Source organism: Platalea leucorodia (genome assembly GCF_965183815.1).
Source record: "Platalea leucorodia genome assembly, chromosome: Z".
NCBI lineage: Eukaryota > Metazoa > Chordata > Aves > Pelecaniformes > Threskiornithidae > Platalea > Platalea leucorodia.
Window position 1 is genome coordinate 77,056,952 of NC_138858.1, and position 22,335 is coordinate 77,079,286.

Consider the following 22,335-nt stretch of genomic DNA (forward strand, 5'->3'; position numbering starts at 1 on the left):
TCAGTAACAGATGAATTTTACCAATAAATAATTTCCTCCACAAGATTACATAAGCTTGCAGTTAAATAAATATCCCAATTCTGTTCTACAGGAATTATTGCTGAAAGCTTTTATGTAACAATTTTAACCTTTTTTTTTTTAATGCCGGGACATATGACTTAAACACAGATAAAAGTTATTGTCAAAATTCTGCCATACAATTCTGAAAAATGAAAAATATTCTTTTTTAATACAACTTCATCCTGAAAAATGAATCTGGAAAGATGTCACTGTCTCCCGATATTTTGTGTCACAAATACTTATTTTTTAAAAGAAATAAGTACTTTCTTCTACTTATTTTCCTTCTCTGCTACTTTGCATTTCTGCAATGCTCAATGCATAGCCTGAGATTCTTTCATAAGCATTGTCATCAACAAGAACAGGGCTACCAACAACTTTCTTGTTTTCCCTAAGACCTGTTCTGCCTCATTGTTTGATGGGGTTTGCACCAAAGTAACTGGCTCAAATGGTTCTTTCCAGAGAAGAACTTTAACTCTTGTTCATTGTCTAGGCTATGTTGGTTCTACAAAAATAAGAGTATTGATAATTACTATTTGATAACTACAAGTTATTTGATAACTACAGTTGATAACTACTATTTCTCCAAAGAGGCCAGAGATTTGATTCAGAACATATGGACAGAAGAGATCTTCTGGAGTAAGCACCATTCAGAGCTACTTTGTCAGAACAGAAATAAACTCTTATGTTTATTTTATTAAAAACCACTTCTACCACCAAAAAAAACCCCAAACCCAAAGCACCCCCCCAACCAAAACAAACAAACAAAGTCCCCTAAGATACCTAAAGGAAAAAACAAGAGGTTGAAAAATTCAGTTACATTAAAGATCACAAAAATGTTGCCATTGACTTAAAAAGATATTTTCCCCCAAAAATCAACTTGCATGAACTAGCATCTATTGTAATTGGTATATGAGAGCAGAATTAAACCTGGAAAAATGGCAGAATAAACTGTTTCACATACCTTTTTCAGGACTATCTACATCATTTTTTTCCTCTCTTTGGGTAAGTGTATGTTTAGATCTCAGCGTGATAAAGTTGCTTAGATCATAATCGTCATCATCCCAGTTTGTAGCAAGTGCAAATGATGCAGCATTTTGGCTACTGGATGAGTTGTCTTGTTTAGGAGACACATCTTTACAGCTGACTGATTCAGATGATTTGGAGTTTTCCTTTTCTTGGTTTAAGAAATAAATTGCCTCTTCTACCTTGTTCTTTTTTATGCTTCCTCCAGTAAGCTCTTCCACAGATGTAGCTGTACTGTGAATTTTGGCAGATGATGCAGCACTCATATGCACGGCAAAGTACTGCCTTTGAGTCTGTGGTGACATGTAAAGATTAAGTGCTTTGTCCGACTGATGTCTTTCAGCAGAAAGCAGCTCCTGGTTTGTCATGGAATTCTTCTCTTCAAGCCACCCTAAAAAATAAAATTTAATTTCTCCACTGCAACATGGATTTTTTGTTTTCTTCCTCCTGGTTGGAGTGAACTACTTTGGATTATTATAGAGAAAGCATTTTATTATTTCTTCTTTCTGCCTTCCCAGATCATTAGAATCCACTTTTAGAAAATTTGTCCTGATTAGTCCTAAGTAAAAATGTACAATGTTGAGAAACAGAAGGCCATGCTGCTGTTTGGAGAAGTTTTCACCACCTGCATGGTGCTTACTGGTGTTAAATTTCTAGGAAGTGGGATGCAACACATTTCATTAGGAAGAAAGATTAAAAGATTAACAGATTTTTTTTAGAGGGGAAAGAAAAGAAGTAAAGCATGCAATTAGCTCCCTCTAAAGATGTGCTTCACTAGAATTGCAACTTTTTGCATTGCTGCTGCACATCCATGTTAAACATAGTAGCTGAACACTTTGTAATACATAAAAAGCGGTTAAGTGGAAACGTTCTTTCATGAGCAGTGCCTATTTGTTTCACAATATATCATATTACTGCCAATCCTTGGACTTCTACAACTGCAGTTGGTGCCTTGCAGTCAGGTCATAGTTATATAATAAAATCTAAATAACTCTTTGCATTTTCTGTTCAAGTTTGATCATAAATATGCATAATGGTCCATGAGAAATTCTTAAGTTTATGAGTGGTTCACATTTGAAACCATAGCCAGAATAAAAAAAACCCTCTGAATAGCATCACAAAATAAAGAATTTTCACTGTAACATAGTCTCCCCACTGATCTTCTGCAGATAGGACTATACGAATATCTGCTTTATTAAAATATTCCCATGCAAATTTACTATTTGTTGAGAAATTCTCCTGCATGAAAATATTTTATTAAAAAATAGTATGGCTGGTGGAGGCTACTTTTTATCTACACTTTAATAGAAAAGATAACTTTGTGTAGTTAAACACTTTTGTTCCTACAACTTGTTCTAAATTTGTGAAAGTACACCTTAATTATAGTAGCGTTGCTACTTCATATTGCTATAAAACATTTTGTTCTTGAGAATAAGAAACCTTCCATTTCCTTCCTTCTTGGAGGTACGTAACTATCACTGTGTGATTCTCTGTCTCTTAAAGGACCTATCTTTGCCTTTTTATCACTTTTTTAAAAAAAGAAGATACTTACTTTTTAACTGATACGATGTAAATTGTGTGAATGTTTCTACTTCTATAGGAAGCAAACTGTTTGCATTACTGGCTTCCATACTTAATTGCTCCAAAGTTTCTATGGAGACTGGTTTTAAACCCAAATGAAGCCACCAGCCCTCCTCTAGTGGGCTAAGCATTGGTGCTTCTACCTCAACTGGTAGCAGTTCCTTCAGTTCTGTAAGTGAATGATGCTGATACACAGGTTTAATAGTCTGATGCTCTACAAAAAACAGAAATCAACATACAATATTAATAATCTAGAAACATGAAAACAGAATGTCACTTTGAAAATGAAAACTCCCGAGTACTGATGACCTACCACATATATCCACTGTTTATACTTCCATTTGTAACTCAGTGTCCCTCAATAGACTTAAGAGCAAAGCAGTTTGTGTTATCAGAGCAAGTGTGCTTTTTACTTGTTGAGTGTACAAGTAAGGGGGGGTTAAATTTTTTTCAGATCTAATAATGTGTAGCTGCATTACTAAAGTTACAAATGATCTTGTTCATTATCTGTGGGTTTACTTGTCATGCTTACAAAGACTTAAAAGAATCCTTACCTGAAAAAAAACCAAACTTAAATAGTAATGAGCCTACCATACACTATTTTCAACCATAAATGAATGTACAAATTAATTGGGCAACATAACAAATCAATATTCATAACAAGTCAACATACATAACTTAATCCTGAGACTTGTAAAATGAAGGCAAATGAAATGAAATGAAAGAACAGTGGTAATGAGTATTCTGGTGCTGTCAGAAATAACCTGCAGCTTATTTTGGTTTTGTATATTTTGCTTCCTAACGTGAACTCTGCTCTTGTCAAGTTATTATTTTCCATTGATTTTTTTATCGATTGATACTTATTTTGAAACATTATTTAAGGAAAAATAGCACAGAGAAAAGAGTTCAGCAGATTACCAAATTTCAATTACCACAGTTATTGAAAATAACTAGTTGTAGTGAGCTGAACATTTTCATGATGAAATAAAACTCTTTCTTACTTCATTCAAATTACCTCCATAGAAGGATACATGACATACCACCTTCTATGTAGCCATATTGTAACTTTTTATATGTACTAAAAGAATCAGATAATCCAGTCATCAGAGGGTTACATTAATTGGATAAACTTCAATGGCTCAAAGATGTGTTCTGTAATATAACATTATCTTTTTCGCTATATTTTCTCCATGTACATGGAACTCTTCAACATCAATTAGAAATTGATCATCAATTAGAAATGCTTACCGACAAGCAAGAGAGCGTTCATATTATCCCGATACTTCTCTGATTGCCATACCAAACATTCTAAGTATTCTCTAGAGGGCTCTGTAATCAAAATACTAAGAACAACACAAAACAAGACTTGGAGGTATGAAGTTTAACAGCATTATGTGTTATACAAAACTATCTTTTAAAGATCTACTTTCTGTCTAAATTTTCAGTTCATTCATTCATTCATTCACTCATTCATTAAAATTTTTTCTTGCCCATATAGAGGGTCACTTCATGCAAAACCACAGTGAAGAGGAAGGAGTGAGAGAAGCCATCAAGGCTGGTTCATGAAGTAAACTGGTACATAATGAAAATTCTATCCAGATTGTGGTTCCTTCCCCAAAAGGATATTTAAATTCTTCATGCATATGCAACAAAGATAGCAAGGCAAAAAATGCTAGTCCCACAAACCAAATGAGAATGAAAGGATGAAGCAATCCTGATCCTATGTCACCATAAAAAGGCTTATATTCCATTGTTGGGGGATATCCCCAAAACACAGACAATACTTTCTTCCTGTATCTCTTCTGAAGATTTTGTAGGTGATACTTGCTCAACATACATGTTTGCCATATGTATAAACATATGCATATACACTATTGCTATATACATAAATATTTACTGTTGCCTACTCCTAAAAGGAGATTGGATTTTCAGGCTCTTAAGTCCACCCAGGAGAAAGAGGTCTACAGTAGCGACTGTCGTTTCTTTTTTCAAGCTCCCCTGAAAAGCCACAGCACTCTGTTCGCTCTTTCACACAAAACACAAAATACATGCAGTTGTCTCAAAGAACATAACTACTAATTCATAAATAGACTAAAGTTATTTTTGCACTAATTTTGAGGATTCATGATTTAGAGGGTTTATGACAGGATTTATTACTACAAAGTTTTCATTACCTGTTACCAGAAAGAGGAATAGGTTCTTCTTGAAGTCCTGTGCACAGAAAATTAACCCGTGATCTTTGTTGTCTGCACGGAGGAGTTAAAGGTACTTCCATTTTGTCTTTCAGGTATGGAACATATTTAGCTAGAAATTGCATAAAGCCCCACCCAAAACAAAAATAAGAAATCTAAATCACAAAGCTATTTGTGAATGAAACACACATACTTAGGAATTTTACACTAGTGAAGTTTTGGATTAAAATACAAAATATTTTCATGGGACAATTCACTATTTGAGCAATAAAATCCAAATACTTCACATCTAATTTTCAGACAGTTTGGGGATAATAATGTGTAGGTCACATTCCTTTACTCATTCTGTACTGTAGTTCTCACTACATACTCTTCCCTTGTGAGATGATTTTTATGATTAAATCATCAGCTACTACAGCTGAGGTTTTGACATTAAGTGTTCATCCTTGTTGGTCTTCTTAGATAGCTCACACATAAGTGAAGTTAATTAGATGGGACAGAGACTTCAGATAATATTGTGGTGGCTGTAATGTTCAGATGAATGGACTCAGGAACTTCAGAAACAGTCAGTCTGGATTTTAAAGACAAAATTACTCTTTCAAGCAGAATTAGTACTCATTATAATTTCTAGGGATGAGCACTGAAATGAATTACAACACCAATTTTTTAAAAGCACTATACAAACAAACCTGGCATGTTAAAAGTCCTCTGCAATTCAATTTTCACATCCTTTTTTTTTGCCAATCATATTAGATGCAGACATTTTAACGGATTATTGCTTTTTATTCAAATCTAATATGGAATTTGCAACTTCATTGATTTTGGTGACATTCCATAAAAATTGGAGGTTTACACAATTGCCCTGGTATTCGTCTCTTTGACATTCTTCTAATAATATTTCTCATTAAGCTTGACCAGAAAGTAGAGGTCACAAAAAACACAGTTCCTCCATGTTCTGTGAAACCTAACAGCCAGAAAAATTGTAAGTAAATAAGTGCCACCATATGGAAAAACACTTGTAACAAATTCCCTATTCATTCCAACAGGCAGTAAGCAGCTGCAATCACCATGCACACATTGTTTGGCCAACTGGCACACAGCAGGCTATGAATCAGCCACCTGCCCAGCTGCTTACAGCTGCTCCTTGTCCGACCTAACAAGCAGATTGTATGGCAGGAAGGATAAAGGACAGTGCTAGAAAGCCAGAGAATGTACAGTACACACTGGGGAAAAAAAAAAAGTAAGAAAGAAATAAAAGTTACAAATGAAAGAAACAGATTCCTAATCAGTATAATTTCTTTCCCATTTACTTAGGGCAAAAAAAGCTCAGTGAACTTCTGCTGTGAACTTCAGTTCACAAACTGTTTTTTGTGACGAGAAACAATTTTAGCACTTTTCTTTAAACAGGACAGGAGTTATCTCAGGACAGCAAAAATTCCTGACATATCTAAGAAGAACAATTATTTCTCTTTGAGCAATACTATTCCTATTCACTCTTGTCTAGTCATTTTTGCCTTTGAGATTGGAGCATTTTGACCAGCTACCTTGGTTAAACTCTGGCTACACTCAGGGTGCCATTCCCCTTCTCAGAGCATTAAGTGAGCTCTCTTGTTCCTCAACCCCTTTATCAATAAGCAATCCCCATGGCTAGCAGGAGAGAAAGGCAAACAATGAAATGTTTACAGAAAATGCCATTATTTTATGACTGTTTTTTCTCTGTGTTCAAGCAAACATATTTCACTTCTGTAACTCATAAACAGCAAAATTAATTAGAAGGAGAAGACGGCAGTGTGTCTCTGCTGAAATTTGACACCCAATACAGGCACTTATCAAACAGTGTCTTAGCAGTGCATGCACAGGTTTGCAGGTCTCTATCCTACAGATCTGAGTACATCCTGAAAAAAAAAAAAAGACATGGAAGCTGACTGTGCCCCAATGATTGAATCTTGCCTGATTCAATGGCAGAGCTAAGCCAGCAAACTTGCAATAAAGATTAATGCCATCACTTTCTTTTAAAAACAATTCAAGATGGTTTGACTACTCATCAGCTCTGGAAGAATGGACAATATCCTAGATAAGATCATAGTCAACTTGTTATCACTGTATACAAAAGGAGGGTCCCAAACTACTCAGATCTATGGCACTTAAGCGCCTCCTGATTATCATAAGCTTTAGAAGTAAACAGCAGACAGACAGCTCACCAGGTTCAGATTACAGTTAATCATGCTAGGCAATAATCTCCATATGGAAACTAAGTTTAACTTTGTCTTGGTGGGACAACATATGGTCAGTTTGCCTTGAGCTTTCATATCAGACACTTTGAGCTGATATGATTGTTCCCACCAAAAGCCCACTACAATACAGTATCAGGAGCGTGATGCGATTAGCCTGAAGAGGACAACCATGAGACCAGTTTAAATCGTATTGAAACTACGACAAGAAGAAGGATCATGGTCTGGAGAAAATTCAAAATTTCTCAAGGATTTTAGTAACTGCTGGATGGAAAACTACCAAGTGAACATGCACAGGAGGATAATACTGCTACTGTCCAATGCAATAATGGATAGACATTTTCCAAGACAGGTTATACATTAGGATGAGACGTACGTGTTTATTCATGTATTGCCACTCTGCCCAGATCACATTCATTTGTAAATGTCACTGTATGTGTAGGCTTTTCTGCATGAAATTAAAGGTGAAAAATGTCACCAGCACACCCATTTTTCTGCCTCTCTTAGCCAGCCAACATTAAGCTGTGAAAACAGTAGGGCTGGCAAGAATATCCATTATTTTGAGAGATTACACCTGGAACTTGAAGAAATCCAACTATGGTTTAGTCTGAACAGTCAGACACCAAACCTGTCTGGCATTGTTATGCACTGTAACCAGCATGCCTGAATGAGTTTTCAAGCTGTTAAGGTGGGTACATACAAAAGATTTCCTGATGCCAGTGTAGGAGAAGCCAGGATTCAATGCACGCATTCTACAAGAATAGCAAGTATTCTACACTTCCAGTTTATTTCTGTGGAAAACTGCTCTGGTGACTATGCGACTTAATTTCTCAATCACAAAATGTTACATTTGCAAACCAAAATGTCTGCACAGGAGTTTTGAAGCTCTAGAAGTTATAAACTCAGTACTTCTCCCTGGATTGTCCTCCATCACCCTCTTTTGAAAGCATTTACGTAAGACTTCAACAAACTGTACACTGTGCTCTTTGACTCCATGACTTTAATCAATCTGCCTTACTTTCCTCCGCCCTCTCTGGGTAGATAAGTTGTTAGATAAAAAAAATCTAAAAAGCTAATCAAGTGCAAAAGATATAGACACGACTTGCAGCCAAAAGCAACACGAAGGAACCGCAAAGTTCGTTGTGTTTAGTTTTTAAAACTCTCGAAAGGAGTATGGCACTTCTATCTGCTTACGTTGCAGGTACAAAACAGTAGATTACACAAAACAAATGTTCTTATCTTATATCTATATGGTGCATGTTCTCCCAAGAACAGAATATGGGGACAATAATTTGAAGAATTTGTTTTAAACATAACCCCTTGGTTTATGTAGATCTTCCTACCTGAATCACAGAATTCCAACATACTTCTGTTATTACTGGAGCAAACCTCTTGCGGTATGGGACAGTATTTGGAAATTTCTATTTTGTATGTAATTTCTGCTTTGAGATCTGAAAACAGATTTTAAAAGGTGCCATAAATGAACCATTTATTCCTTTTTCCTGTCAGAGCAATTTTTTTGTTTTAATCTTTTTATTGAATCTCCATAATATATTCTCATGGAAAATTACAGTTATGCTTAGTAACCCCAAATGCCATAGCTGATCAGAGCAGTGCTCAGTCTCATCCCTTAAAGGTGCCAGAAAAAAAAATACAGTATTGTGCAGTCACTGTCCAAACTATTCAAAGTTCTTATGACTACAGTGATGTGATTTCTGGAACAAGTAGGTAGCCTAAATGTAGTTTATCAGGAGTTTGTGTGTGTAGATTCTCTTGCTACTAAAAAGGACTAAAACAGAACAAAAAAGAATAATAGGTTGACATCTATGTACAAAATCCTCAAACCTCTACAGTGGAGGTTGGGTCATCGAGCTTGGAACATGGCATGTAGGTTGTGATGTACTAAATGTATCAGAGGAATGCACATGAATCTGCCTTAGTCAAAACTGCCTTAGTCAAATATACACTTTTAAAAGTTTTGTTCCTGTCTTCAATAAGAGATTGGATTACTCCAAACTGCTGCCCTGTCAGAAACAGAATTCAGCACACACCCTCCACACTCAGAAGGGTGAATCTTGCTTCTTTGAGCTGCTTCCTGTCCACAAAAGGTTTGGTTTTCCTCACCTGTTTGCCAAAGCCAATGCAAACTGTTTTTTTTTAATAAAAATTTAAAAATCTCAGGCACTGTCTTTTTCTTCTAACTACACAAAATACTGTCATAGATATCAATCCAATAGCCAATAACTGTCATTAAAGTTGTACTTACCTGTAGTATAAAAGCATTTAGTAACTTCTCTTAAATTCCTTTAAAGAAATTACGAGTGTCATTTAGAATATTCCTGTTATTCATGGCAATATTTAACCCCTTTTTTCCAGAAATCTGCTTTTGTGTTTGTAGTTACAATATAATATATATCATGATATCATGGATCACGGTTCATGTTACATTTATTTCCAAGATTACAACACAACCATGGATTGAACCAAATAGCAAGTAGTTCACTTCTCCTTGGCTACTTGATGAGACATTTCTAATACTCAGAAATTTGGTATAGCACAGTTCATAGTCTCATACAAAGACATTCTCATTTGATAGGCTGTGATGTAATTCATAAGTGAACTGAATATAAAGGAGCTAGATTGGGTTAAATATGTGCAAATGAAAGGAAAATCAGGTCAAGCAGTTAAGAAAACCAACCCTCACCTTCTTTGATCACCTCTTTGCACACGTCTTCATCAGCCATAGTTTCTGGAGCTAAACTTAACAATTCTTTCAGTTCCAAGTATGATGGAATCTTAACAGAATCTGATCTGCCTTTGCTGCGTTTGCAGAATTCTAACTCAACAGGCAACATGAAATCCTGAAAAATATTAATCACAACAGAATGGTAAGTAAATTTCCTTTGATGTTACTGTACAGTCTAAGCTTTTTCAAAATCTTGAAATAGCTTGATTGTATACCAATCTAAGAGCTTTTAAGAAAGAAATCATATGACATTTAAATAGCATACACAAAGCTTTGATCAATACAGAGAAAAAAAATAGTGTTACAGTATTTCAAATTGAGTCAGTGGAATATAAAGAGTGGATCTTATAACTTACAGTTCCTAATCAAGTAAAATCTTCATTTATTTCATTGAAAGTTTGCTTATTTTTAGAATTTTGAAAACTGGAGCAAAAAATAGCAAAAAGTAGCAAAAAAAGCTGGCCCCTCAAATCCTAGAACATGTCTTGGAACTTTCCCTTTCCCATGCACATGTCATGGCTTCCTGTTCTGGTTAATTTTTGTTCTTAGTGTAACAGTACCTACATAAAACTGCCAACACATTCGGTCCCAGGAGAAACAGCTAATCAGACTGGAAATTCCCAACAACAGCATCCAAGAATTAAAAAAACCACAAATAATACCAGTATTTTCTAATCTTGGAAATATGCAGGCTACAAATATTTGGCAAGTATGAAAAGAATTCAGTAAAATGTCTTGCAGATGAACAAACACTTATGCATAACATAAAGCAATCACTAATATAATAATCAGTAAGAAATAACATGATGATACCTCTTCATCTGGTACAGATATGGTACAGAAGTTCTCTTTAATCCCCTGCAATTCTTTTTTACTCTCTTGCATCTCCATTTCATTTTGGAAAGTCAAACATTCCCTTTAAAAGATCATAAAATAAAGCAAATTACTTCTTTTTATTACTTATCTAAGACTGAAAGTCCTAGCGGTAGCTTTCATAGCCATATATGTGGCAAAAATTATTTTTTTCTAAATCCATTTTCCTTTTCTAAGAAACCAATGTCAAGGGATGCTGTACCAATCTGTGTAATTAACTGAAATTATTTTTCAAGAAATAGTATATTATATGCAGAGTAGAACCACTTAATATTGGGACCTGCCTTAAAAAAGTTACAGAAAAAACCCAACATATTAAAACTGTTCATCATCTCAACATGTAAGTCCTGTCATGTAAAAATGTTTTCTGCAAAAGCTGCAGACCTCATTTTCTTCTAATGTGAAGTTTTTCTGCTATATACAAAATTTCCATAATCTATAACATTGACATTATTTATCTTTTGTCACTTTTCATTTCTATTTTCAGGAATCATTCAGCACCAAAGAAGGCAGAGTGTCCTCACTATGAATTAAAACGAAAACTAGAAGTATGTTCCCTGGTTTAACTGACAAACTTTTAAAATGCCAAGAAGTAAAACTCAGGAGTAAGGCTACCACTTGCCTTGTAAAGCAAGGATACAAGCAGAACAGGGATGAAGATTTTTCAAGTAGAAAGAAAACTTTTCATCAGGCTTGCCCCTCATGGCCATTACAGACACTAAATCTGTAATGACTTTTTAGGGGGACAGCTTCCTCATTGGTCCCTGACACTGCTGTTTTCCTGGAGGAATACTTCAGACTGAAGAGTATAAATTGTTCCACGCCTAGCCTTGGGATGCTCACTGAATTTTATCTTAAGTAGAAGTCTGTCTAATTGTATCTCTTTGTCTAAATACATCTCCCTGTGTGCTTCACTAGGAGATTTGGACTCCCACCTTGAGAAGACTGGTGGCTTTGCTAGTAAACTGCAGATCAGCAGGTCAGAGCTATTTCTGTAAAGGTTCACACTAGCATTTTTTTCTCCTGTGACTGGTATTTCTGAAAGTCATTGCAGAATTCGCATCATGTTCTCTTCACTGGATATTTACAGTACTTACTTACACGTGCACATAGTCTTATGTCCAAGACTCACTGAGAGATCAGTGCTCATGTTTGAAAAAAAACCAGGCAAACCACCCCACTTCTCCCTGTTCTGTTACTATATAGGTACAGTTAAATCAGTTAAAATCTGCTTTGCCTTGCTTGTGAATCATGCAACCCTATCAAGTGCAAAGGAAGCCATACAAGTCATCCAGACATGGAGTAAACCAGTGCAAAATTTAGCCAGACTTCATGAGTGTATGTGTATAGATGAATATATTTACAAAATACTAGGCACATTCTGAATATAACTTATACCTGTTTTAATGTACCAGTTTGTTCAAATTCCTGACATAAGACATCATTCAATTAAATTCAATCAACCTAGCAATATGAAAGGGAGCAAAAACATAAGAATAATTAATATTTGAACTTGAAGAAATACAGTTCAGCAGGGTAAGAGCATGGATTTACTGAAACCATGACTGAGAGGAGGGAAAGAAGGAACATGGATGCATGTGTAAAATCCTGGCCCAACTAAATTTAGTGGCATTTTACTGATAGGGAATCAGTTAGTCTGAGGGAGGACCATGCCCCTTAAAGACTGACATTTTTTTCAGTATTCCAAAGCTAAAATCCTGAGCACATTTCACAGAAAATGTAAAAATGACATAATTTCATGTATCCAGTTTTCTTAAACAATGCATCTAAATTTCATCCTACTCATTTTTCCATAAGTAAGAAGAAAATCTGAAGTCTTAACCTGTTGCAAATATAAATTAGTTAAAAAGTTAACACACAACAGAAGATGTTAAAATGGCATTGCGCACAGATTATTATTAATGTTTAATATTATACACCAATTTGTAGATACCTGAAAATGTTCTCTTCTGTTAAATTCCGTCCTTCAGAATCTAAAAGGGGGTCTTTCACTAAAAAAAAATGTAGTCTGCTCAGAAGTACAGATGAAGTAGGCAGTTTTTCACGAAAATTTTCAAGATTATCAATAAAAACAAATTCCTCTTCCATACATAAATCTGAAGAAAAATAACAAAAAATACATTAATAAACAATATAAACATAATAAAAACTACCAAAATAAAGAGAATTGTTGAGCAACAGTTGGAATGCTATAAATGTCAGCAGAACAATAACAACTTTTTACTTTAAATATTTTAGGAATTTTAAGCTTTAAATGCAACAAAGCCTAGACTTCCAATGGTTCACGTGACAAGCTCTTGGGTTTTTTTGCTTTTTCTTTTTTCTTATATAACACCTGTTAAAAAGAAAAGGTACTTTTTTTTCATTCCCTTGTTTGCATTGTAAAGTATGATGAAGGAACTTTTGAGGTAAGTTTTGTCTGAGAAACTTATTTCAGTGCTATTTTTAATGCAGTCTCTCCATACACATCTAAATGCAGGTTCTCTAAGTCTGAAGCAACAAAAAATTTATTTACAAAACGAGTAGACAAAAAATATGATTACAAATTATTATGATTTCAAGAAAGATGACATTATGGTCCTTAATTTCTTTTGAATTTAGACTACTACTCTCCATGAGACAGAACTGATGCAGTAATCACAACTCCATTTGATGCAATCCTTTATATTTGCAATGTAATATACACATATATGTACACACATACATTACACATATATAAAATATAGAAGGTAAAAGGGAGTTTTTTGTTCTTCTTCCTTATTTTTTATCAACATGGAAGCCTCCCACATCCCCCTTTCACTCCCTGGATGACTCCCTATCTGTAATAACCCTCCTTTCCTTCCTAGTGGCTGGGAACGACAGATACTGATTACATTCCCCCCAAACTGTTTTACACTGCTGACGCAAACAGATCCCCTTGAAGAAATGGTCATGGAGCAGATCATCTTGAGTGCCATTATGCGGCACGTGCGGGACAACCAGGGGATCAAGCCCAGCCAGCATGGGTTTATGAAAGGGAGGTCCTGCTTCACTAACCTGGTCTCCTTCTACGACAAGGTGACCCGCTTAGTGGATGAGGGGAAGGCTGTGGATGCTGTCTACTTGGACCTTAGTAAGGCCTTTGACACTGTCTCCCACAGCATTCTCCTGGAGAAGCTGGCTGCTCACGGCTTGGATAAGTGCACTCAGCGCTGGGTTAAAAACTGGCTGGACGGCCGAGCCCAGAGAGTGGTGGTGAATGGAGTCAAATCCAGTTGGCGGCCGGTCACGAGTGGTGTTCCCCAGGGCTCAGTGTTGGGGCCGGTCCTGTTCAACATCTTCATCGACGATCTGGATGAGGGAATTGAGTGCACCCTCAGTAAGTCTGCAGATGACACCAAGTTGGGTGGAAGTGTTGATCTGCTGGAGGATAGGAAGGCCCTGCAGAGGGACCTGGACAGGCTGGATCGATGGGCCGGGGCCAACTGCATGAGGTTCAACAAGGCCAAGTGCCAGGTCCTGCGCTTGGGTCACGACAACCCCATGCAACGCTACAGGCTGGGGGAGGAGTGGCTGGAGAGCTGCCTGGCAGAAAAGGACCTGGGGGTGTTGGTTGACAGCCGCCTGAACACGAGCCAGCAGTGTGCTCAGGTGGCCAAGAAGGCCAATGGCATCCTGGCCTGTATCAAGAATAGCTTGGCCAGCAGGACCAGGGAGGTGATAGTGCCCCTGTACTCAGCACTGGTGAGGCTGCACCTCGAGTACTGTGTTCAGTTTTGGGCCCCTCACTACAAGAAGGACATCGAGGTGCTGGAGCGTGTCCAGAGAAGGGCAACGAAGCTGGTGAAGGGTCTGGAGCACAAGTCTTGTGAGGAGCGGCTGAGGGAGCTGGGGTTGTTCAGTCTGGAGAAGAGGCGGCTGAGGGGAGACCTTATTGCTCTCTACAACTACCTGAAAGGAGGCTGTAGCGAGGTGGGGGTCGGTCTCTTCTCCCAAGTAACAAGTGATAGGATGAGAGGAAACGGCCTCAAGCTGTGCCAGGGGAAGTTTAGGTTGGATATTAGGAAAAACTTCACCGAGAGGGTGGTCAAGCATTGGAACAGGCTGCCCAGGGAAGTGGTTGGGTCTCCATCCCTGGAGGTATTTAAAAGAAGGGTAGATGTGGTGCTTGAGGACATGGTTTAGTGGTGGACTTGGCAGTGCTAGGTTAATGGTTGGACTCAATGATCTTAAGGGTCTTTTCCAACCTTAATGATTCTATGATTCTATGATATGATTCTAAATCTATCAATTAAAAAAATAAATGCCTCATTATAAAATGCCTCTGTTTAATGAGACAAACAGTTTAGGAGAGGCTACTAAAGGTTCTAGTAGCTTAAAATACCCCCAATAAGAAAACTGACATCTCTTCTGATACAATTTACAAAATCCCTGATTTATTCTTCTTCCTTTTCTTCAGGCAACCACGAAAACAAAGCAGGACGCACTTCAATATTCAGGCAAATAGTGGTTGCAAAATTAGGTGCTAAAATAAATCAGAAAATAAAGGCTGCTTCAATGACATAAACTTGATCATGCTGTCCTCAAAACAATCTCTCATTTAATTTTTGTTAATTCAAAGAAAGCAGGATAACTCCTTATATCCTAACACTAAATCAGGTCAAATAAGGCACACCTTTGCCCTTGATTTGCATTTATTATCCTAATTTAGCTATAGTTTTTATTATTTTTTATTATATTAATTTATATTGTATATTTTTATTATAAGTGGCTCTACTACCTAAAGTGTATGAAAAAAGGAGGGTTTTTTCAGTTAATATCAGTATTCTAATGTGATTCAAATATTTTAATTAGTGCACTTCTTTGTTAATTTTAACACATTTTAACCTCTTACTCCCCACCTCAGGAAAGCATGCCTCCACAAGAACGTACTTACGCATTTACTGAAGTGCCCTCCTGAAGTGAACAGATGCAATCACATATCGAACTGCTTTCCTAATACATAATTTTACTGCTGGAGTAATATGTAGAGTTTGAAATTCACAAACGCCAGTGTTTGAAATCCATAGAAAACTGAACCGAGTTGCCACTTTGTGATTTTAGGGAGTGCAATTCCACATTTTTTAATATGATTATTTTTCAGAATTGTGACTTGAATGCAGTATCATCACTTTCTTTGATTCAGTGATTTCTGATCATCAAAGCACTTAAGAAAAGAACTTTAATAGACTAAAGCATGTGCTCAAGTACTTTATCAATCAGGGAGCAAATACTCAGTTCATGTTTGAATGGGGATTTCACTACCAGTGATATCATGTGCTAGTGTAAAGTTAGTGCTCTTCAGCTTAATGGTGCAAAGATGGTTGCCATTCCACTGTGACCTCTCTCATAACAAACAACATATGCAAAACAGAAGGGCTATTAACAGTATGCTAATTATTGAAAACTTGTTTGCAATCTAATATAAATCTCGTATAATTGGGAAGATTAGAACTCTACAGTTCCTGACTGAACCAAATTAAGTTTTTAGCTTTCCAATCAATGTGCTTCATATTTCTTAGGTTTTAACTTTCTTACCATTTTCCACTGCTATAGTCCAGTAATAATTTACTAGCTACCTTTTAAATGTGTGCATAATCTATTACACTAAACTTCACAACCTTATTGGAAACTTTTTTGCTTTAACAAGAACCTTTAAATGCTACAGCTCTTAGTAAGTATTATATGCATTATTTCTTACATTACACTTTTAAAAAGTGAAATGACTGAAGAAATTTGGTTTTGTTCTCTGAAAGGAAGAGCGGGCTTACATTAACGGAAATAACCATGAAACATTTCAATATGCACAAGCTGGTAGAAAAAAAAAAAACCTCCTGCAGTGATAAAACAAGCTATTTAGAATTCAAATATAATCTTCCTCTATTGGAAAAACAGATTTTAAAAGACCATTTCAAATCCTACATCATGTTCTTTCTTATTTTTTTCAATACAACTTAGATAATTATGTCATATCACCCATAATACTCCACTTCTAATAATTTTTATTTTTCAGTATATTTCCATGTTTTTGCACTCTCTGTATGTATCTTCATGCCTTTAGTGAAACCTAGTTAGCTTTGTGCTGCTAGCAGGTTAGCTGGCATTAATTAGCAGGTTCACACAATGACACAAAATAGCTTGCAAATCTTTCAGAATGGCAGCTTTTAAAAATGTCAGAATTAATACTTCCCTCAAAAGTCAACAGACTTTTGCTAACATTTCCTTCTTTAGCGCAAACAGAAGGTTAGAAAAACTAGTAACACATCAGTTACATTGAAAGATAATTATTGATCTGCTAATTCAATAAAACAGTCACAGAATAGTGAATAATTCAATGTTTTCCCATTAAAAAAAATCCAGTCTCTTTAGCTTGCCTATTTATGTTTGTTTAAGCACAATAATAACCTGTAACCTCAAAAAATATAAAAAATTTTACGAAATTGATACTTTTTTTTTTTCTTTCAGAGACTTCCGTCCACAGAAATTTAGCTCTCTTGATTGTTCCTAAGAAAGTAATAGCTGAGACACAGGAAAGCATCATCTGAGTTATTTTTATTCTCTTTGTAAGCACACAATATAGAAAGCTTTATTATTGAAACCTTCTGCCATATGCTACCTAACTGAAAAAAAATCAGGTAATTACTTAATCAGATGAATTAAGATTACTGTCTTTCAATTATTAACTGTAATACACTTGCATTGTTGATACTATGTTCCCAGTAAATGTTATCGTGTACAACGTCGTATCAAGAACCACCTGCCTCCCCTGTGGGACTGAGGGAAAAAACTCTTCGTAAACGATTACATTACTTTCCTTTTCTAAAATAATATAATTGACAAATATACAAAAAAAACTGTATTGAAAAATTAAACCTGATAGCTCAGAATAATAAATTATAATATAGTTGAACCAAACACTCAACATTTTGCTTTCTGTGATCAGAATTCATTGTATCTGTTAGGGCTCTACCAAGTATAAAATTTCAGAAAACACATAGAACACTATCCAATCTGAACTATATCATCTCTATCCCAGCAACAAAGCAGAAATTGCTTACTTCTTTCCCTCCTTGACATGGTAAAAGAACATGCCGCAGGGATCTAATTTTATTGAGGTACAAAGAATTATCAGCATTTTGATCAATGCCTGGTAAGATCTACTTATTCTGATACTTTTTGTCACCTTCTGCCATATGTTTGATCAGCCTGAAACTTCTTTTGGCTTGCATCTATCTTGAACTGTTAAGACAAGCCCTGCTTCTCCAGGGAATAAATCTCTCTTAAATGGTTATAACTTCTGCAATTGCAAGGGCTGTGATCACCCAAATGATCTCTTCAATGTCTACAGACCCTGCACAAAAAATTATGGAAGTTAACAAGCTAACTTCACAAAGAGTTAGAACACAGTGAATTAAACAATTTACCTTGCCATTGTTCTTTAAATTCAGTGGCATAGTCAGTCTTCAAATATTTGTCTTGGGTGGATTCTTCCTTAAAAACATTCTTCATAAGTAAAAAAGGTCCGTCTATGTCAGTCTGAGAGCAGGGATTTGAACTTGGAATAACGTCTATTAATTCATTACTAATATGGAATTCTACAGAAGAGATAGGTTTCCTAAAAAGCAGGAAAAAAAAATAAAAATCTGATACTTAAGCTGTTGTAAAAGCACTGTCATAACTTCCCTGACTCTTCAGTGAATCAACAACACTCAAAAAGATACTCTAAGAAGTTCGACAATCACCATATTCACTGAAGAAGATTGGAAATTGCAGACTTGTTATCACTATTCACTAGATCCACAGCCAAATTACATGTTTAATTCTTCCCCAAGAGAAAGCTTATGTCAAAATATCACCTCTCCTAATCTAGTCACCTAAATTTTTAGACATACAGAAAAGCATAAAAAATGTACACAAAGCCCCTATTTAGTAGTAAAAACTTGTGCCTAGTGTTAAAACAGAACAGCCGTCTTCTGAGCAGAGTCTTAGAATGTTTTGAATCTTATGATAAGCAATCCAAAGATACTGAACTCAGTTATAACCATATTATGTATCAGCATATCTGGGACACTCTTTGATAATTATTATGCCAAACCATAAGTCTAACATATTTTAACTAGACAGTTACACTTTTTTTTGTACAACTCCAGGACTACAGTTCTCCTGTGAGCCATACACAGCAGTGAACACAGTACTCCAGAGAAAATGCCTACCATTGGTTTAAATGACAACTGCAGAACATTTTAGTGCTTGTTTCTAACCAGTTTTGAAAAGATTATAACATCTTGCTTATTTCGTGTCATCTGTCGTTTTGACTACTAGAAAGAAATCAATGTTATCTATAAATTTAGTTGTCGTGCTATTCACTCCCTGTTCTTACTAACAGTAAATCTACTGAAAAAACATTTACTGTAGGTCAAGTTTTAAATATCCAAAATAAACCACCTACCATATTTACTGTTCATTCCTATCTCTTTTGTGTATGTCTTGCTTTGCAAATGCATGGCAGTATATTACGTTCCCCACCAGGAATACTTATGACTTGTGATGAATTATGTGTATTAATATCGCTTGGTCCTACTCACAGGGAAACCACTAAAATATCTGAGTTACTTAGATTCTCTTTACTTACCTTAAACAGAATGCAAAGCACTTGAAGAACCTGAAGCACAAACACATCTTTTCCTCCTAAGTGTAACTCCTGGCTCCTTATTTCCTAGTCTCACTCCAATTAGTTTTTCACTGGTACACAGACTAAGCCCACTTCATTTTAAAATACATTAAGTGAAATAATCTCAAATTTTCTGTAACTGGAGTCTAATACACGCACTGACTTCCTCAGATTTATCTTGGTGTTATGACTAACTTAAGTAACAACAGGTAAAAGTAAATGCTGTTTGGTCTAATAAACTTCTTCATTCTTGGCATTTACTATCCCTTGAGATGGCATCTAACTGACTCTTGAATTCCTCACTGTTGATATCTAAACCATGCTGTATCTTTATAACAACTTCTTCGGGAATTTGTTTTTCTGGTACTGTTATTAGTCTAGACAGTATCTTGGGTGATATCTTTGCATGGGTTTTGCAGCATCCTCATAATGTTTATCGCTCTCTGAAGGTGCAAAGATGATTATATTTCTACAATAGTCTCATTTTTTTATGAAGATGCAGAATGTAATTTCAATTGTTGTTCAGTGCAGCTTTTGGCATTAATCTAAACCTATAATTCAAGCTCATTATAAGGCAGCATAATTTCAGATGCAATTAATTTTTTTAATTACCTTTTTGTTGTAAAATCTCAAAGCCTATCTAGTTTTCTTTAAATATACAGTGATGTACTGGTTACATTGATATATGCCAGACTGAATTAAAACCTGAAAATATAATCAAATGCTTCCAGTTCACAGGATCACAGAATCACAAAATGGTTGAGGTTGGAAGATAACCTCTGGAGGTTATCTAGCCCAACCCCAGTTAAGCTATTCAAATGCAAGCCTCCAAAATAACATTTCCAGGTTGGTTTTGGCAACCTGAACAAGTAAGTACATTTTTTTACTTTGATGTTGCTATTTCTGTAGCACAACAAAATTTCTGCATCCGTGCAAAACTGTTCTTTTCTTTAATATTATTTAATTTTTTTAATTTTCCATTTTTTTATGTTCAGCAGTTAAAAATAGCCAACTTTCACATAATATACACTCTTTACAACTCAAATGTCAGGGGAGAGTTAGGGCTTCAGGTCCAAACTTTTAAAAGTATTCAGATATTTCTTCACTTAGTACCGCAAACCTGAGGGCAAGATGCAAAGGAGGGCCTATACAGCTAAAAGTTAGCCTCTTCAACATGTTAGTTGTCTGAACTGTAGAAAGACATGAAATGAGGAGAATGGCTGTCAGCCTATAAAGTGCATTTCACATCAACTCAAGAGAGGAACGCAAGCATCACAAGGAAATGCACTCAATTCTCCTACAAAGCCTTATAAAATATTTATCTCACTGCTGTGTTCGAAGGTAAAGACTTGGCTTTGGAGGAGGACCAAAGCTGAGAACATTTTCCAGTTATTTGTTGCTTTTCTTTTCTTTTTTTGAAAAAGAAAAGGGGAAATTGTATTAAAAATCCTTATCAAAATAATGTTGAAAGTTACAAAGGAAGTCACTGAAACGTTAGAAAACTTTTAACTGGAGTTTGACCCTGTTTAAAAACTGACGCTATGTTATGCCTTAGCAGGTACTGTGTTTGGTAAAGCTGTGATCATAAACAATTTTTTTTCCAAATCTTGTGGTTGACTGAGTAATGAAAATTGTTCAATGCTCTTATCTTCTCTATTGAGCATATGGCTGTAGGCTATTTAACAAAACCTAAGCTGAATACAAATACACTATCTTGGATATTTCTAATAGCACTGTGAGAAAAACAGAAAATGAACTCATTAATATTCACAAGATTCCCATAAAAAATGGTAATATTATAATCTACATTCTCTAGAACAAAACCAAGATACTCATGCTGGCTGCCTACCTAAGACATCAAACTCCTAGTCTTTCAAAGTATTTGGCATTTTTCCATGTTAAAGCACTAGTACCCTCCAATCAACCTCAGTTACGAGCACTGGTCTTCTTTAGGTCTGCCAGAAAATAAGAGCAGCACATTCAGCAGATAACTGCAGAGTTTTTGGTTCAAATGACTTGCCCAAAATCACAGGACTTTTGACAAAGCCAAAACTAGAATCAGTTCCCCAGGCAGCATTCAACTTCCTTAACCAAGCTCCAGGAATTACATAATACTAGGAAAACACAGCCTCTCCAGAGTCTATTATGATTATTAACTAATGATCAAAGAATTACACAGAACACCAAGAGCATTAACTGTCCTTTTAAATGAAGAGTAAAAGTCGGGGTTTTTTTTTTCCCCAGAAAAACTCCCATTATGTGCTTTTTATTCTGTTTTTTTTTTCTCCTGCAGTAACTGTGTTTTTGAAGACCTATGCACTTCCTTTTCATGCAGTACCACTTCTACAGGAAAAGCACCCCTCCATTGCTACAACAGAGGTGGAATTTCACAGAGAGCCACATCATTCTCTGCACAGCCTTGATCCACTCTATGAGCAAGATCGTTTCTGTCCCATGAATGAGCAGAGGGTTATGCCGAAAAAATAGTAGGTAGCAATGCAATTAAAGACTGTATCATAGTGAAATCACAGAAGAGTGCCACTGCAAGGTACTGGCAAGCCTGGTGCTGGCATTTTCTGTACATGATAACTTAATTCTCCAACCACAAGTTTTCTTCACAACCTTTTTTTTATGGAGATTTGAAGATAACATAGATTTTAGACTGGCCTGTAAAAGCACAAATGTAGTTTCTTTCTTTCTTTCACACTGATGATTGTTTGAGAGCAGAAATACACACAATTTACTGGTTTCACAGAACCATAATTTTCTTTCATGCCTTAGGTATCCTGTAAAGTCTGTGTTGCAAACCTGTTTTTAAAACAAACTCTATTTCAGAGTTAATTTGATATATTTTGACTTTATATATATAATTTTAAAATACATACATCTATCTTCAGTTGCTATAATGCAAGTGAGTTT

General features: G+C 35.8%; 1 protein-coding gene across 1 annotated transcript in view; it reads right to left on the reverse strand.

Annotated features, from left to right (window-relative positions):
* The window catches only part of SHOC1 (shortage in chiasmata 1), a 55,154-nt gene that overhangs the window by 28,031 nt on the left and 4,788 nt on the right, over positions 1 to 22,335 (reverse strand). Inside the window, exons 4-12 of the mRNA XM_082336230.1 lie at positions 18,170 to 18,360; positions 12,661 to 12,823; positions 10,647 to 10,749; positions 9,792 to 9,948; positions 8,431 to 8,538; positions 4,839 to 4,968; positions 3,913 to 4,007; positions 2,636 to 2,878; positions 1,022 to 1,474 (exon numbers count right to left, since the gene is read on the reverse strand). Of these exons, the coding sequence (XP_082192356.1) occupies positions 1,022 to 1,474; positions 2,636 to 2,878; positions 3,913 to 4,007; positions 4,839 to 4,968; positions 8,431 to 8,538; positions 9,792 to 9,948; positions 10,647 to 10,749; positions 12,661 to 12,823; positions 18,170 to 18,360 (1,643 nt within the window). The remainder of the gene's footprint in view (positions 1 to 1,021; positions 1,475 to 2,635; positions 2,879 to 3,912; positions 4,008 to 4,838; positions 4,969 to 8,430; positions 8,539 to 9,791; positions 9,949 to 10,646; positions 10,750 to 12,660; positions 12,824 to 18,169; positions 18,361 to 22,335) is intronic.